The sequence below is a fragment of the Propithecus coquereli genome, unplaced genomic scaffold (assembly GCF_000956105.1).
Source record: "Propithecus coquereli isolate 6110/MARCELLA unplaced genomic scaffold, Pcoq_1.0 Scaffold130, whole genome shotgun sequence".
Lineage (NCBI taxonomy): Eukaryota > Metazoa > Chordata > Mammalia > Primates > Indriidae > Propithecus > Propithecus coquereli.
The window spans coordinates 5,479,138-5,496,912 of record NW_012137192.1 but is presented as its reverse complement, the minus strand read 5'-3'; the positions used below and the strand labels follow the sequence as shown (position 1 = coordinate 5,496,912).

Here is a 17,775-nt window from a genome sequence, read left to right as displayed (position 1 = left end):
GGGAAAAAAAATCAGATTGTTGCCATAATCATTCCAGAGCTAGGGCTCCAAACTAGGCCAGACTCCTGGTGGGCAGGGAAGGTTGCTGCAAGCGGTCTGGGAATCCTGCAACCCACAGGGTGTATGGATTGTAGACTGCACAGGAGATTTTTAGGTTTGAAAAGTTTGAGGTCCTAGAGAGTTTGGAAGGTCTCACCTGTATGCACCCAGAATTTTATACTCCCAAAATAGCACAGGAATATTCTGATATCATATTTATATTTCTTTCACCATCTCAAAGATCACAGCTTTTTTAAAAAGTCAAATAAAATTCACCATTGTAACCATTTTAAAGTGTACAATTTAGTGGTTTTTAGTGTATTCATCATGGTGTGCAAATAATACCACTATCTAATTCCAGAACATTTCCATTACACCAAAAAGAAACCCTGTTATCTGTTAGCGGTTGCTACCAATTCCCCACCACCACCCCTGGAACCCCTGGCAACCACTAATCTACTTTCTGTCTATGGATTTCCTTATTCTAGACATTTCATATAGATGGAATCATACAATATATAGTCTTTGGTGGCTGGCTTCTTTCACTAACGTAATGTTTTCAAGGTTCATCCATGTTGCAGCATGTATCAGAACTTCATTCCTTTTTATGGCTGAATACTGTCTCATTATATGGATATGCCACACCTGGTTTATCTATCCATCAGTTGATAGATACTTGGGTTGCTTCTACTTTTCAGCTATTAGGAATAATATTGTTATGAACATTCGTGTACAACTTTTTGTGTGAACATATATTTTTAATTCTCTGGGAATTGCTGGGTCACATGGCAACTCTGTGTTTAACTTTCTGAGGAAATGCCACAATCACAGCTTTTATTTCTTATGAAATCCAAAGTGAAAAATTATATATTCTAGGCAGTCAGAAGCATGGGCAAATCTGTTACTGGTCAGATACAAAGATACAGCACTTATTTGGGCAAGTTTTTATAACAGAAAAAGTTGTTTTAGAGAAGTGGCTTTGATGAGGAGAGAAAATAAAGGTGCTGTCTTTCTTTTAAAAACGGAACTGAAATTAAACTCTGGTTCATCTCTTAAGTTCTTGTTTGAATAGCCAGCTCTTGCTCAGCCAGTGGTCTCAGAATGTTCAAGGCAAAGTTCTTCCCCAGAAAATGTTCAAAATGGAAACCAAACTATTTCTTGACCATCCAGTAAACTCACATTGGTAGGGAACAGAGGGTCTCGGCATGTGTTGGGGGAATAGGTCTCACTCCAGTCTTGCCAGGACTTAAATCTTAGAAAACACGAAGAGTAAGAAAACCCCCCAAAGACAATGTAAGTGGAGGGGAGAGAATCTCATGAAATGGAAGCAGCCAAGTCTATAGGGAATTGGAAACCTGAGTATATTCTAAGGTCCTGAAAAGGCTCACAGACATTGAGTGACCCATGAAAACTATGGATCTTCCCCCTAGAAAAATTCATACATCACGTTATTCCAGCACTTTCATGCGGTCCTCACACCACCCCCGAAGCCTATCTGTGGCCGCTTTTGAGTCCATGGACCCTGGGTCCTTGAACATGAGCAGAGAGTTGAAATCCACAGATTACCCGCCAACTTCATTTTAGGCTGTGCTTACAAACACTCCCCCAATACCCTTCCCCTCAAAACAATACAGAAAGCCCATGAGTTTGTAATCAGAATAATTTACCAGGAGAGGAATGATCTGATTTTCATTTGCCTTCTATTATATTTGGGCACCATTACTGTGAATTTCAGTAACTGAAAAGAAAGGAATAAAAAAGAAAGTAGTAGGCAACACCTTGGATTCCCAAACCAGAGAAGCAACAGTGAAATCAGAAGTCGGATGCTTTCTTTTTTTGGCTAAATGTTGGTCCATTTAAAATTGACCTTACCTTTCCTGCTGAACAGAAAGAGAAGAAAAGAAAGAAATTTCAATTTTTAAGGAAGATTTGTTGTCTTTTTTTTTTTTTTGGAAGGATTACACTTTAACACATTTTCAATCTATTAGATTAGCTTTTGTGTATTTTAGAATTTTATGTATTGCTAAGCTATGCTTTTTGGGAAGAAGTTTCTTTGTTTTGATTTTTTAAAAAATTAATCGTAGTTCATTTTACCCTTTTCAAACAATAAATTTGATCTCTTTCTTTAGATAACTGGTATTTTGGAGAATCTAGTAAAACCCAAGGTTTTCAAGAATGATATCTTGATTCAGTTGTTGGGAGTAACATGTTGAAACTCCAACTGGACAACGCACTGTCAGCTGACACCAAATAGCAAACACCTGACCTCCGGGTCTCCCGGCATGTCTGCCTATTTCGACAGCACTAGCCCTGTCTCCCAGCCAACTGGGCCATGAAAGGTTGAGGTCACTAGTTTCCTTTTGAATATTAAAGTTGCATAATATTATGCATTTTTATTCATGCCATTTGTAGCATTGAACCCTATTATCCTTACCTCCATCACCTTACCTAATCTCCATTGCATTATGGAGATTACTGATCACGGGAGACTACTGATCACTACCCCAGGCAGTCTGACTTCTAGGTCTGCATTTGGGACCTCTTTGCTTTTCTGCCTCCAAAATTATTTTGTTTATGCAATAAAATAAAATAAAAAGAAATAGAAAAGGCAGATCAAAATGCTGGCTATGCAACACCAGCATGAAAAGAATTGTGTCCATGTCTCTACCAGAAAACAGATTAGCAGTTTAACTGTGTTATCACCCCAACAACCATCACCAGAAGAGAACCCTGGGACCTGGCACGTAGCAAGTGCTTGGTGGGAATAAATGGATGGGTGATTAAATAACTGAGAGTGAAATGCAAGCGGCAGGAATGGATTTGAGCAAGTCAAGAATCCAATGTGTCCATCAGACATGGTATAGGCCTTCCAAAGCCTGTGCGTGCTTGCTGCAGGGAAACAGAATAAGCCAGTTGCTTAGTTTTGAAGGGGACAGCTTTCGTACAGGCACCTGCCTCTGCTGATTACACACTCCAAGAGCAGGTGATTCCAGTCCAGAGATGTGGGTTCTAGTTTCCTCTCTGCCTTTCAGCACCTCAGTTTACCTATTTAGATAGCGGTAGTCTTGCAATTTCGAGTTCCCTTCTATCGTGATCCAAGAAACAATGGATCTAGTAAGTGCTTTATATAAACCAAAAAGTGCAGGAACAAGGTGGGGGAGGCAGCAATTCTGACAAGGTGTGTCCAGAGTAAACCCTCTCGAAGAGCACTTCTTAAATTTAAACGTTCACTGGGATCTCCTGAGGATTTTGGTAAAATGCAGATCCAAAAATCATGGGTCTGGAGTGGGGCCTGAGATGAGTGATGCTAACAAGCTTCCAGGTGATGCCGATGCTGCTGGTCCGCGGACCACACTCTGAGTAGCAAGGGACTAGAAGGGCCAAATCTGCATCAGCAGGAGGCTGGAGGAGGACATGGAGGGAGGTGCGGGAGATGGGGAGAATGGAAAGAAGGACGGGAAGAGGGCAGCCGCTAGAGAGGAGAGTCCGGGCGGGGAGGGGGGGATGTCTGGAAGAAGAGGGAGGCTGCGGGGCTGGAGCGAGGATGCGCAGACCGAGGCCGGGAGGCGGGGGTGCGGGCGGCTCCGCGGCTGCGCGGGCGCGTGGTGGTGGCGGCGGCGGCGGCGGCTCAGTCCCGGCCCGCGCACGCGGCGCCCCCGCTGCGGCCCGAGCGGCCTGGCTGCGGGACTGGAGCGCAGCGATGGCGCGGCCGCCCCAGCAGCGCCTGGGGGCCTGGGCGCGGCTGCTCTTGCTGCTGCTGGCCGGGCCCGCTGCCTGTGCCGCCAGCCCCGCGGACGACGGCGCGGGCCCCGGGGGCCGGGGACCCAGGGGCCACGCGCAGGGAGACGCGGGCGCAGACGAGGCGATGCCGCGCCACGACTCCTCCTACGGCACCTTCGCGGGGGAGTTCTACGACCTGCGCTACCTGTCCGAGGAGGGTGAGGATTTGGGAGAGGAGAGCTGGGGCGGGGGACCGAGGAACGGGCACCGGGAGGGGTTGGTAAGGATGCCAGTGGACACAGCTCTGGCGCTGCTCACACCCGCGCCGGCTTGGGGGAAGGGCCCAACGAGCTGTCAGTACCTGCCGCTCGCTTTACCGGTGGGGAGACTGAGGCCGGCAGAGGTAGGGGTCACCCAAGCCCTGTGAGGCTGTGGACAGGGCGGGAGTGCTGAGCCTAAGCTCCCCCAGTTCTCAGCGTTTGGCTTCCACCCTCCCTGCCGAGGTTGGGGGTGGTCGGGGAGGAGGCCGCCATCCGGCCTGGGGTGTGCGAGACCAGGGCAGCCCAAAGAGAGATGTCGCTTTATTTCTTCCCTCTCTGTACTGACCTAAATTTACAGTGACTAGCGCCCACCTCATAGCATTCTGTTCCTGCTCACTGACCTATCAGAGCTGGATCACATCAGCCTTCCCACTCCCATCCCTGTTCTTTTCTGTCACCACACATGCCATGGTTCCCCAGTGTGAGCCACCATTGTTGAGGGCTGCTGGGCCCAGAGACTGGGGATTTGTCAGCCGTGGACCTCCCTGTAGAGCTGCTTCAATAAGCACAAAAGCAAAGCTAATTCTGTTCAGAAGGAATGGAGACTGGCATCTTCTGCAACTTTGGGAAGTGGTGATTTTCCTTTTCTTCTGCTAAGAGGGATATCCAGCAATCAAGCTGGGGTTTGAAATGTGTGTCCCAGCAACTGTTATCTGTTAGTGAATGTATCTGTAGTTAGGATCAGGTTCAGCTGTATACAACAAGCAAACATTAATAGCTTCAATAAGATAGAAGTTTCTCTCTCATGTAAAGAAATCTAGAAATAGGCAATCCAGAACTGGTGTGGAGCTCCATGGTCACCAGGGACCCTGCGCTTCTACTTCTTCACAATTCTTAGCATGCAACTTCATAGTCCAAAATGACTGCCTGAGCTCCAGCCATTACATTCACATTCCACATGGTGGGGAAAGAGGAAACAGGAAGGTCACCGACTACTTTATAAGGGGAATACTCAGAAGTTTCCTATAATACTCCTTATACTTCATTGGCTGTAACAGAGTCATGTGGTCACACATAGGTACAAAGAATACTGGGAAATGTATGGCCTTTAGCTGAGATATATTATGCCCAGTTCAAAAATTACAGTTAGTGTATTAAGGAAGGTGGAGAGAATGGATTTGGGGAAATATATTACTTAGGTAGAGACTTAACTACTGAAACAGAGAATATATAGAGTGGCTTAAATAAGATACTGTATTTTTCTCTCGGATAAGAATCTGGTTGGTCTGGGGCTGGTGGGGCAACTCTGTTCTACAAGGTCATTCAGGTACCCAGATTCCTTCCATCGTGTTGCTCCACCATTCCCTAAGGCTTTGTCCTCATCTGTGCTGTAGAAGCCAGGTTGTTTGCATGTCCTTGTTCAAGATTGAGGGAAGAAAAAAGAGAAGTTCAGGGCAAGGAGTTACCTTTTAGGCTGGCTTCACAAATCACTGGTGCTCATATTCCTTTGACAAAAACATAATTACACGAGCTAGCTGCAAGAGAGGCTAGGAAATGTAGTCTTCTAGCTGGGCAGCCATGTGGCCAGGGAGAAGGAGAAATGGGGGTGGGGTAGGAGGACAAGAAGCAGAATCTGTCACTCTGGAAAAGAATAAATATTCCAAAGCCTATGTGTTTCGGAAAGCATCTAATGCATATTCATTCTGTACCCAGTCAGCCTAGTGCTGCCAGGTGACGTAAACGTGGCATACAAGAGTTTATATTCTGATTGGGCACATGCATCTTACAAATGAAGGACAAGGTCAGAGTCTATATGTCAGTTTGTGCACACAGAGAGAATGTAATGTTCATTGTATAGACCAGTTTTATGAACATGGACATCAGGTGGGCTGCAGCCATCAAGGACAGCGTCACAGAGTCAAGCTGGGAAGTATGAAAGACTTTAGTGAGACAGAGGAGGGAGGGCATTTAGGCGAGATGACTGCACAGGGAGCGGCAGAGCTTGTGATGTGTATACAAATCCCTAGTGTGTCTCCTCCCCCCCACCATTCTGCATTTAAAACCGAGTTAACCTTGCTAAAGCCCTCCTCTAACCCTGTTGGTGTTGCACTCAAAAATCCTGTGATGCTCCCTGGATGAAACTTCAACTCCTTTATCTGAAATTTTCTCTCTGGCCCAACTTCCTTTTATAACCATCTCTCACTCCTCCCCTGCCCTCACCCTGAGCTTTCACTCTCCATTCTTTTCCTACCCTCTCCTTTCTGACAGTTTCACTTCCTCTTCAGATACAGATTCTACTTCCCTCTGCCGGGTGCTAGTGGAGATGTTTGTGGGGCGGGCCTGGCAGAGGCAGCCCCTCCGTCAGAATTCCCTGGACCTGGGCTTTAGCCCTGTGGGTCCTCAATGGGGACTTTCGCAAGATGCTTAGAGATAATCAGTGACACAGCCTTCAGAGGGGACTGAGGAGGGGCTGCCAGAGAGAGAGGAGCAGAAACAGGAAAGAGGGGTGTCCCATACCGAGGTGAGCCTGTTAGCAGGAAGACTCCGGATACTGAATGGATTCAGGAGATGGGAGGTAATGGGTGAACTCTCCTAGGAAGGGTTCAGTGGAGAGGAAGGAGGAAGCTTGATTGACCTTGGAGGAAGTGGCAAGTGAAGAGGTAGAAATATTGCCTTTCAACTATTCTTTCTATCAAGACAACTGGGTTGTCCTTTTCTAGCAATTGGGCTATTTGTTTCCTCTGTGCAGGGTATGCACTTCTGGTGTTGCAAGTTGCCAAGAAACTGGGTTTTTTTTTTTTTTTTTTTTTTTTGAGACACAGTCTTGCTCTGTTGCCTGAGCTAGAGTGCCGTGCCATCAGCCTAGCTCACAGCAACCTCAAACTCCTGGGCTTGAGCAATCCGCCTGCTTCAGCCTCCCGAGTAGCTGGGACTACAGGCATGTGCCACCACGCCCGGCTAATTTTTTCTATGTATTTTTAGTTGTCCAGATCATTTCTTTCTATTTTTTTAGTAGAGACGGGGTCTCGCTCTTGCTCAGGCTGGTCTCGAACTCCTGGCCTTGAGCGATCCACCCGCCTCGGCCTCCCAGAGTGCTAGGATTACAAGCGTGAGCCACCGCGCCCAGCCGAAATTGGAGTTTTTGATGAAAAGGTGGCCTGATAATATGAAGTCGGAATGATGGAGTTGGGGATGGAGGTTTCACTGAAACTGTTGGGGAGCTCACTGACCATTACCTACCCTGTCCAGAGACTGTTTTCCCAGTGTGCAGATTGCCTACAACCCCCAAATCCAGAAGGTGGACACTGGCCGGTTTGGTTTCTCAAACAAACAAACAAAAAATCACTCCCTAATATGTTCTTTTTTTTTTAATTTAAATTCTGTTTTGGCTTAACTGTGCAAGTTTTCAGAATTCTTGGAGTTCCCACTGTCTCAGCCTATACTACTCATCCTTACAGTCTCAGCTCAAATGCCCTCTCTTTCAGGAAGCCTTCCCAGATTTTCTCTTTCTCTTATCCCCTGCCACTAGGCAAGGATATTCTCCCACAGCATCCTTTCTAACCCTACCATGACCCTCTGCTCTCTACGGTCAGGAGTTGGGATAGTGTCTTGGTACTTAAATCCTACCACTCATACCTCTTTCCCTTGAGGTTCCCAATCCAGAATCTATATAGTCAGAACAACCGTAGAATGTGAAACAGGCTACCATTTGATTATGAGGAAATACCATATTTTGAGGGTTCTCTGAAAGAAGAACAACTGGGTTGAGTGTTGGCTTAGGGTTAAGTCCCAAGTGAAGCCTCCTGCTCCCTTCTCCCTGCTGCTGAGGTGGCCACGTTTGAGGAGCAGACCTCGAGTGTTAACCCAGCCAGCTGCATGCACAATGCTAACTGGCTTACCCTCGGAGCCGTACCCAGCCTAGAAGTGAAAAGACAGAACGCCATTTACAGTTGCTTATCTTAAAGGCATAGTGATAAGACCATTTGTAAAACGTTGCCAAATCAATGAATTTCTGACCATAGAGTTCTGATCGTAATTTCTCCTGTCTTGGGAAGGGGCTAGTAAGGAGGTAGAGAGAAGGACAGAGCACAGGGCAAAGGGCAGAAGTTTCTTCGGCTGCCTGTATCCTTCCTACATCTACCATGTGTGGTATACGGATATGTAACTCCTCACCCTACTAATCTGGAAGTTCTTTAAAGTTAACAATGTACATCTAATTTATCTTCGTGTCCTCCATTAATCTAGCTTGATAGTAATGCTAATTAGAGCCAACTTTGAATATGTGCTCATTGTGTGCCAGGCAGTGTTCTAAGGTCCCTTATTTGTATTAACTTTAATCCTTACAGTAATACTGTGAGTTAAACATTATTATTATCCCCACTTTAGAGTTAAAGAAACTGACACATACAAAATTTAAATATCTTAGCTAAAGTTGCCCAGCTGGAAAGTAGCAGAGAATGGTGTGGATTTGTTGATTTACTTCATGGATGAGGTGGTATAAGATTTCCTGCCTGCCTGGAGTGGACATGCACTAGGAAATGGATTTATAGGCAGAAACGGGTATTTTTACATGTGAATTTGAGAAGATGGGTTTGGAATTGATGTGGTTAGAGACTGTAGGTTTCTAAGCAGTGGAGTGTCACCATGAAGGCTGCATTCACATGTGTGTGGAACTTTACAAAGTCCCTTGGCACTTCTTTATATGACTCTGAAAAGAGAGAAACAACCGTTCGGGCATTCCAGAAAGAGGCTGATGCGGTGGTTCTGAGATGAAACTGAATGGTGTGGCCAGACAGTTTCTGGTTAAAGCTTCAAGGAACCAAGTACTAAATTAATACCTGAACGTTGCGATCCAAGTAGTTAATTAGAAGCAATAAATAGCAAGACAGAAGCCATTAGCCACCCAGTAGAGCATGGCAAAATAGGCTCAAGGGATTGCAAAAAAGGAACAGATAGTATCTGTGAATTAGACAAGAATGGAAACCACAAAACCATATTGAGAACCTGAAAAATCAAGCAGGAATGTCACAGGAATATCAGCAGGGGGGAAATGATAACAGAGGGGAAATGAAGAGAAGAAAACAATGGCTGTAATTGTTCTCCAATGCAGAACAGTTATTGGAAGGGTTTATAGAGTCCATGAGAGAAGAAAGAAAGGGAAAGAAGGAAAAGAATTTATATAGCTTTATTTTTAAAGTCCCACACCAATATTATTTAGTCTCATTCAGGTTTTTATTTTGGGGGTGGGGGAAGCATAAAAATGCAAAATGGAGGGAAAGGAACAAGCCAAAAAAAGAAAGTTTAAAAATTGGGGGCATGGACTAAATGAAGGTGAGAGGGGAAAGCCAGCTGTGTCTGGGTGGTTCACGACCCAAGGAGACAGGCGTGGAGGAGGTGGAATGGTGGTGAGTGGGGTGAGGGGCAGTACAGTGACGGGTGAGATTTTTGCTTTAGAAAGATGGCATATGGCAGAAGGAGTAGGAGAGGAGCCAGAAACCACAGGAGGCAGAACCACAACCGAAAGGCAGGATCCGCTTCTGAGGTAGGGACCACAGAAAGTGATGACTGAGTAAACGTGGGGGTAAGGGAGACACCTAGGACTGAGGTTTCTGGATTGGGAGGCCGTGGGTGAACAGCAGGACTGTGGTTGGCTGTAGGGTTTGAACACTGAGAGAAGAAAAGAGGAAAGGCTGAACATTATGAAGTGAGAGAAAGGAGAGAATAAATCTAAAAGTAGAAGGAAATGAATAATAATAACGATGTAGCAGAATTAACCAGATAGAAACCAAGTATTCAGAAAAGAGGATCCACAAAGCCAAAAGTGATTCTTTGAAAATAGGAATAAGATAGGTAAGTATATTTAGTCTGGATTCTCCAGAGAAACAAAACAAATAGGGTGTGTGTTTACATAGACGGAGAGACTTACTTTTTAAGGAATTGGCTCACATGATTATGGAGGCTGGCAGTCCACAGTCCGCAGGGTGGGTTGGCAGACTGGAGCCCCAGGGATGAGCTAGTGCTACAGCTCAAGTCCAGAGGCCATCTGCTGCTGCATTGCTTGGGGAAGGTCACTCTTTGTCCTTTTCAGGCCTTTGATGGAATGAGGCCCACTCACATTATGGAGGGCAATCTGCTTTACTCACAGTCCACCAATTTAAATGTTAATCCCCTCCAAAAACACCCTTACAGAAATATCCAGAGTAATATTTGACCACATCTCTGGGCACCATGGCTCAGCCAAATTGACACATAAAATTAACCATCACAATAAGCTCTGCTCAGACAGATCAAGAAAAAAGAAGACAAATAATATTAGGAATTAAAAGGGGGAACCTTAGACATAGCAGAGATTAAAAAGCTAATTAAATTATTGTTACAACTTAATAAAAAGATAACAAAAAATGGGGAAAGGCTTTAAAAAGACATTTTTTCCAAAGAAGATCTACAAATAGCCAATGAGCACATGACAAGATGCTCAACATCATTGGGCATTAAGGAAATACAAATCAAAATCATAATGAGATACCACTTCACACCCACTAGAATAGCCATAATTAAAAAAAAAAAAGGAAAACAACAAGTGTTGGTGAGGATGTGGTGAAATTGGAACCCTTATACATTATTGGTAAGAATATAAAATGGTACAACTACTTTGGAAGAGAGTTTGGGAGTTCCTCAAAAAGTTAAACACAGGGTTACCATGTGATGCAGCAATTCTCTAAGACAATTGAAAACATGTTCACACAAAAACACGTACATGGCAGAATTATAATAGCCAAAAAGTGGAAACAACCCAAATGTCTATCAACAGACGAATGGATAAACAAATGTAGTCTGTCCATACAATGGAATATTATTCAGCCATAAAACAGAATGAAGTTCTAATGCACACTACAGCATGGATGAAACTTGAAAGTATTATGTTAAGTGAAAAAAGCCAGACAAAAAGGCCGCATGTTGTGTGATTCCATTGATATGAAATGTCCAGAACAGGCAAATGCATAGAGGCAGAAAGTAAAGTAGTGGTTGCCAAGGGTTGGGGGGAGGGGAATTGGAAGGAACTCCTAACAGGTATAGAGTTTCTTCGTGGAATCGTGGAAATGTTCCAGCATTAGATAGTGATGGTGGTTGCATAACCTTGTGAAGATACTAAAAACCACTGATTTATACACTTGAAAATGGTGAATTTTATGGTATGTGAATTATGGCTCACTAAAAACGGAAGCAGCTGAAGCAAGCTAGAAAGAACACAAGGAACAGGCACTCCACTGTGTGGTCTAGTGGCTAAGATTCCACACGCTCACCATCGCGGCCCAGGTTTGATTTCCGCTCAGGGAGCCAGTCCCTTGGAAACAGGTTCTGGAAGATTGCTGGATGAACTCCCACAAAAAGGCTGCCGTCAGAGAACAAGAGTTTCCAGAAATTAAAAATGTAAACAGAAAAACAAATTCAGTGTGACTGGTGAAAGACCAATCAAATGATCTGGAAGCTACAACTGAGGAAATCAACCGTAACATAAAGACAGAGGGACAATGGCCAAACCCAGGCTTACAGACACCAGCAACTCAGAGAACACCACGAGCTGCCACTTGAATGACACAGGCACCTCTGTTGGGTGGTCCTGCAATGACCAGAGCCTGAAGCTCTCCAGCAGAACGAAGATGTCCAGGGACAACAGGCCCTCAGCATCAGCAGTGCCAGGAGGGAAGATGCAGGGTCCTGTGGATGTGAGGTCTCCCACCAGGTCAGTGTCTACAGAGGTGACCCCATCACCTGAGCTATGTGACAGTTGTCTCCTCCTACTTCTTCCCTTGTGTATTTCATTGGCAAGGGGTATAAAATGGATGCAAGCAATGAGGAAGGCAGATGGAGTCCCTTCAGAGACTGTAGAGCAATGTGGTGAAGAACTCAGGAATTAAACAATTCTTGTTATTAAAAAAGTCTTCCAAACAGTGTTGCAAAAAAAGTTAATAATACAAGGAACCACTTTATATCAATAAACTTGAAATTTTACATAGACAAATTCCTAGAAAAATGCAACTGACTCAAGAAGAATTAGAAAACCTGAATAATTTTGTATCCATCAAAGACAATGAACCAGTTAAAAAAATATCTTTCAACCAAGAAAGCTCCGGGCTCATCTCTACAAAATATTCAAGTGATCACTAATGCTAACCTTAAGCATGCTATTTCAAAGGACAGGAAAAGAAAACCTATTGCAGAGGGTAGAATATTACCTTGAATCCTGAGTTCTGGTTATGATTTTGATTCCATCAATTGGATGCATGACATTTGAGTCAGAACTGGGTTTTGCGGAGTGATGGAGTGGTATGCAAAACATCCATTTTTGTTTCGCAGTAGCTTTATTGAGATAATTCGTGTGAATACCATACGGTTCACTCCTTCCCATTTAAAGTGTACAGTGCAGTGGTTTTTAGTATATTCACAGGGTTGTGTAATCGTCACCACAATCAATTTTAGAATGTTTTCATCACGCCAAAAAGAAACTCCATACCCTTTAGCCATCACCCTGCAGTCCCCTCATCTTCCCCTCCCCACCCCCAACCCCAGCTCTAGGCAACTGATTGTTCTGTCTCAGTATTTGTCTACTCTGGACATTTCATGTAAATGGGACTCTGTAGTATGTGGTCTTTTGTTAAACTCTTACAAGCAAAATGATTTCACGGTTCATCTATGTTGAAGCAGATATCAGTACTTAGTTTTTTTAATGGCCAGATAATATTCAGTCTTACATATGTGGATCAACTTCCTAAAAGGAAAAAAATAAATAGAATGAGATTCACTGCACAGTATCATTTATGCAGATGATATATTTTTTGAAAGCACACCGATGTAAAAATAAACACATGGATGGTGAATGGTAAGCCGAGGTAGGCCCTCGCTCGTCTGCTGTGTTCAGGCATTTCCAAACCTTGTGCGTGGCCATGGATTGGCTGGTGCAGTGCAGCTGTGAACAGTGTGACAAGACGGCACTGTTGGCAGAATGAGAAATTGTACCTGGAACCTGAACTTTAGATCCAGGTTCTGCGGAAGGCAGTTTTGGTAATTATAAGGTAATTGTGGAAGAGTTTCAGGATGGTGGTGTTGAGGATAGAAAAGGCTTTTTGCAGCCTGGCAGGACTTTTCCCTGGACAAGAAGAATTCCATGCTCTGTGGAATGGACCGAGATGAGAACCTTACCCTGAACCCCACGTTGTCTGGTATCCATTATTGCTAATATGTCTTTTTAATTTATCACAGTAAAATATTACTTTTCTGCAATGTGTGTGTCAGAGTATTCATTTTTGTTAAAACCTCCATCCTTGGCAAAAGGATATACACAAAATACACTAGACCTAGTGTCTAAAGTGGGGAGGAAAATGAAGTTAGGGATAGATTAGGGGAAAATCTAAGATGGGTTTTTCACTGATAACGAGTGTTCCATAAACCAAGAAATATCTAATTCTGTGCACCTGGGTTACTTAAAATTCTACAATCAAAATAATTTCCCCATAGAATTGTATAGTGTACTTAAAATATAGCTCTTATTCAATATCATCATTCTCTAGCCTTCAGAATGATAACTGCTAATCTATAGTTTTGGCAAATACATTATGTCAATATTCAAGGATTAATTCGTTTAGTCTGTATCAATCAAGTTCCAGTAGAAAGACGGAAATCATACTAGCTTTTTAAACAGATAATCAGCCCAGGGAGCCATCTAATTAGGAGCTGGGGGACTGGAGAGGCAAAAAGGGCGCCAAGAAGCAGCTACCACCCCTGGGGCTGCAGTTGCAGAGAATAAGGGCTTGAGGTTATCAGAAGGGCTCAAACAGGAGGCTTCCCAGAGCCGCAACCCATCCTTGAGAATGGGGCTCTGCCCAGCTGCTGCTGGTACGTTTGGGCTGCATGATGAGACTGGTTCTGGGAGCCTGGCAAAAAGCTGGAAACTCAAACCAACTGTGCCACTGTAAGGATGAAGTGGAGTTGCTGGGGACTTGCTTATTGGAACAGCAATCAAACTGGAAGGAACAGTCCTAATTCTCTCCTCCTGCCTCCCTCTAATCCTGCCTGTTGGCAGAGCCTAAGCAGCTGGTGAAGAAGTGATTTGCAGAGTACTTAGCCTATAGAAGGTTGAGTTATAGCTGAGAGACAAGACCTTAAATATTGGCACATGGTCCAAACTTATTTTATGCCAAATAGTGAGAGATCATTTAATTCCGGGGAAAAAATGCAATTCTGCTCTGCTTGTATTCTGGTGTCAACCCCCCACTGGTGTCCTGTGATTCAATTCTGGCATTAATGACCTAGAGTTAGCACAGACCCCACAGTTAAAGGGCCTGGTTCACAATAAGATTGCCCACACTTCAGACCAACTGGCTATAAATGCAGAGTCTTCCTACAACCCCCCTCAGTTCTATAATTCACTAGAATGCCTCACCAAACTCAGGAAAGTGCTATACTTACTATTATAGTTTTATTATAAAGTTTACAGCTCAGGAACAGCCAATGAAAAGACGCATAAGGTCAAGTCTGGGAGGCTCCCAAAGGCAGAGTTTCCATGCCCTCCCCTCATGGAATAAGCACTCTCCCTCCCAGCACATCCACGTGTTCAGCCAGGAAGCTCCACAAGGCTTCAGTGTCCAGGGTTTTTATTTGGGGTTTCATTATATAGGCGGGATGGATTTAATCATTGGCCACATGATTGAATTCAATCCACAGCCCCACTTCCTTCCCTGGAGGTGGGGCTAGTGCAAAGTCCCAACTTTCTAAATCACGTGGTCTTTCCAGTGACCAGCCTCTATCCTGAGTCATCTCTTATCATAAACTCAGTGACCCAATAGGGTCATGAAGAACAAAGACACCCCTACTACTTGGGAAAGTACAAGGACTTAAAGTCTCTCCCAGGAACTAGGGACAGAGGCCAAATTATTTATTTTTAAACAGCTTGCAAAACAAGAGAAAAATATGTTATTAAATGCATGCCCAAGTGCATTTGACAAAATGCAAGTTCTCATTCCAAGTTTTACAAGCACATAAGATAATAGAAAATTAGTGCTAGAAAAGCCCTGAGAAGCCATTTGCCAACATAAATAAACTAGTTCAGAACATTTATAAGTGAGCTTTGTTCCAAAAATTTACTTTTTTTTTTTTTGAGTCAGGGTCTTGTTCTGTTGCCTGGGCTAGAGTGCAGTGGTGTCATTATAGCTCACTGCAACCCCAAATTTTTGGACTCAAGCAATCCTCCTGCCTCAGCCTCCCAAGTAGCTGGGACTATAGGTGCACACCACTATGCCTGGCTAATTTTTCTATTTTTTGTAAAGATGGGGTCTCGCTCTTGCTCAGGCTGGTCTTGAAGTCCTGGCCTCAAGTGATCTCCCACCTGGGCCTCCCAGAGTGCTAGGATTATAGGTGTGAGCCATCACGCCTGGCCCAAAATTTACTTTTATATGGAATTTAGTAACCCATTCTTCTTAAAGAGACAGTCTTACCCAATGGTTATTAGTTATCAGTCCAGTTTACAAAATTTTATATCAATAATAATCCAGTAGTAATATTAAAAATAATAACTGGAATTTATTGAGCTGGAAATCTGTGTGCCAATGTATTATTCTAGATGCTAGGAAGTAGTAATGATAATATGTTTGAAAAATGGAGGAAGATGGGAAACCTGAGTCAGAAGCAACATTAAAAGAGATTGTCAGTCACCTATAGAATCTTAAAAACATGTAAGTAAATAGTCATTGCATTCCTGTATAAGTACTCTGAGAAAAATGGCCTCGGGATTATGGCAAGAAATAAAAGGAAGAAGGTATATAATGATGCTTAACGTACAGTAGTTTGTAGCATTGAACAGTTGCTCAATAACTGTTAAGAGAAAAACAAACAAAAAACTTCATCCAAGACAGGACTTAGTCTAGTATTGAAGCATATATAGCACATAGCATAAAATAAAATGTAAAACTAGAAAAAGTAATGCATTTGACCCAATTACTTGGAGATGGTGAAAAGTTAGGGCTATATTTTATCATGTGATTAAGGTCTAGTGTAGTAGAAATGGACCATTCAGAGTCTACAGATTGGTGCCAGGGAAGTGTGACCTGCTGGCTTTTTTAGAAGTGTAATAAGTCTAATGGAATAAATTAACCAAAACATCATTTAAAAAACCTTAAAAATCCAAGAAAAGACTTCATTATTTATGAGAAAAGAAAAACCAATAGAATAATTTTTAAAAGTTTGTATTTATGTGTCTTTCCTAATGCCTGTGAGTGATTTTATTTATTCATTTGACAATCATTTGTTCAGTGTCCAGTGCCATGCACTGTGCTGGACAGAGAATACAAAATGAGTCACACATGGTTCCTGTGTACATGGAGTAAACAGCCTAGGAGAAAAAGATTTCTGTTACAAACTGGAGGCGTAATGCAGCCTTACTCTTCCATGTATGATTTCGTGCATTATGGTGGTAAGTAATCTTACAGAAAGATAGACAGCTGCTGGAAACTGTGTTTAAAAGAATTTGGTGACATATGAAACTGTCACATACAGCTTAATACAAAATGAAAGTTAAAAATGGAATGGAAACAATCCTATTATCATATATATAAATAGGAAAACCCTACTACCAAGCATATGAACGTTACATAAATGTATCATTGTTAATGTTTTTTTTCTCTTAGAGCATGTGTATTATATTAAATTGTGGTTTTCAAACTCCCAGGAGACAGTGGTAAGCCAATGGTTATATGAATTATGCCCCCTCTCAGGGCCTCGGGTTCATCGTTACCTGTAAAATGAGACAAGAGTGCACCTATTCTCAGTTCGCATGTAAGGTGGGGTCCAAAGGTATGTGCCCTATGCCTTCCCCCATGAAGGGGATGATTAGGCTTAAAGTCCTTTTCTGAGTCATTTCTAGATATGTATGATAGAAAATAGTCAACACATAAACAAACATCCTCACTGGTAAAGTTGTTCCCAGACTTTCTAACCATTCTTTATTCTCCCTGCCTAGGTTACCCATTCCCTACTGCTCCTCCTGTGGATCCATTTGCCAAAATCAAAGTGGATGACTGTGGAAAAACTAAGGGATGCTTTAGGTTGGTAGAACTGCAAGTTGGATAACTTGAAGGATGAGAAACTGATTTGCTTCTCATGGTAATATTGAACTTGCATGCTGTTCCTTCTAATCAGGGGCCTGTACCCCTTCACAGCCTCAGCAGGGTATGTACTAGGCTGTTCTCTGGTTCATCATTTCTGGCTATACCACCATGGTCCAGGTGTCTCTTCCTTATCAATCGGATGTATGAAGAAGATTCACATGACACCGAACATGTCAGTGCTTAGGCAACGATAGGCATGTCTGGTACCCAATTCCTTTCCAAATAAATAGTCATGACTTATGGATATCTGTAGGATACTAACTATTCGTTACACACTGATTCTTGTTGCTACGCTGTTATCTCAGGCATAGTGAGTCCCTACATAATTATTAGTATTCTATTGAGACATGAAGGGCTGGGCTTGAAAATAGTAGTGTGGACAGTGGGTCTCCTATCTAGATATCTGCTTGTTGTGAAAGCCTCCTTCTCTTTGAACTCTACTTCCTAAAACAAATTGCTCCCAAGTAAAGGTTTTTTTTTTTCTTTTGAGACAGAGTCTCACTCTTTTGCCCGGGCTAGCGTGAGTGCTGTGGCGTCAGCCTAGCTCACAGCAACCTCAAACTCCTGGGCTCAAGCAATCCTACTGCCTCAGCCTC

The 17,775-nt window shown here is 43.3% G+C and overlaps 1 protein-coding gene across 1 annotated transcript in view; it reads left to right on the top strand.

Moving 5' to 3' along the window:
• Positions 1–3,583: 3,583 nt before the first annotated feature.
• Positions 3,584–17,775, top strand: part of FRRS1L (ferric-chelate reductase 1-like) — a 48,419-nt gene continuing 34,227 nt past the window's right edge. The window contains exons 1-2 of the mRNA XM_012638528.1: positions 3,584–3,977; positions 17,032–17,116. Of these exons, the coding sequence (XP_012493982.1) occupies positions 3,584–3,977; positions 17,032–17,116 (479 nt within the window). The remainder of the gene's footprint in view (positions 3,978–17,031; positions 17,117–17,775) is intronic.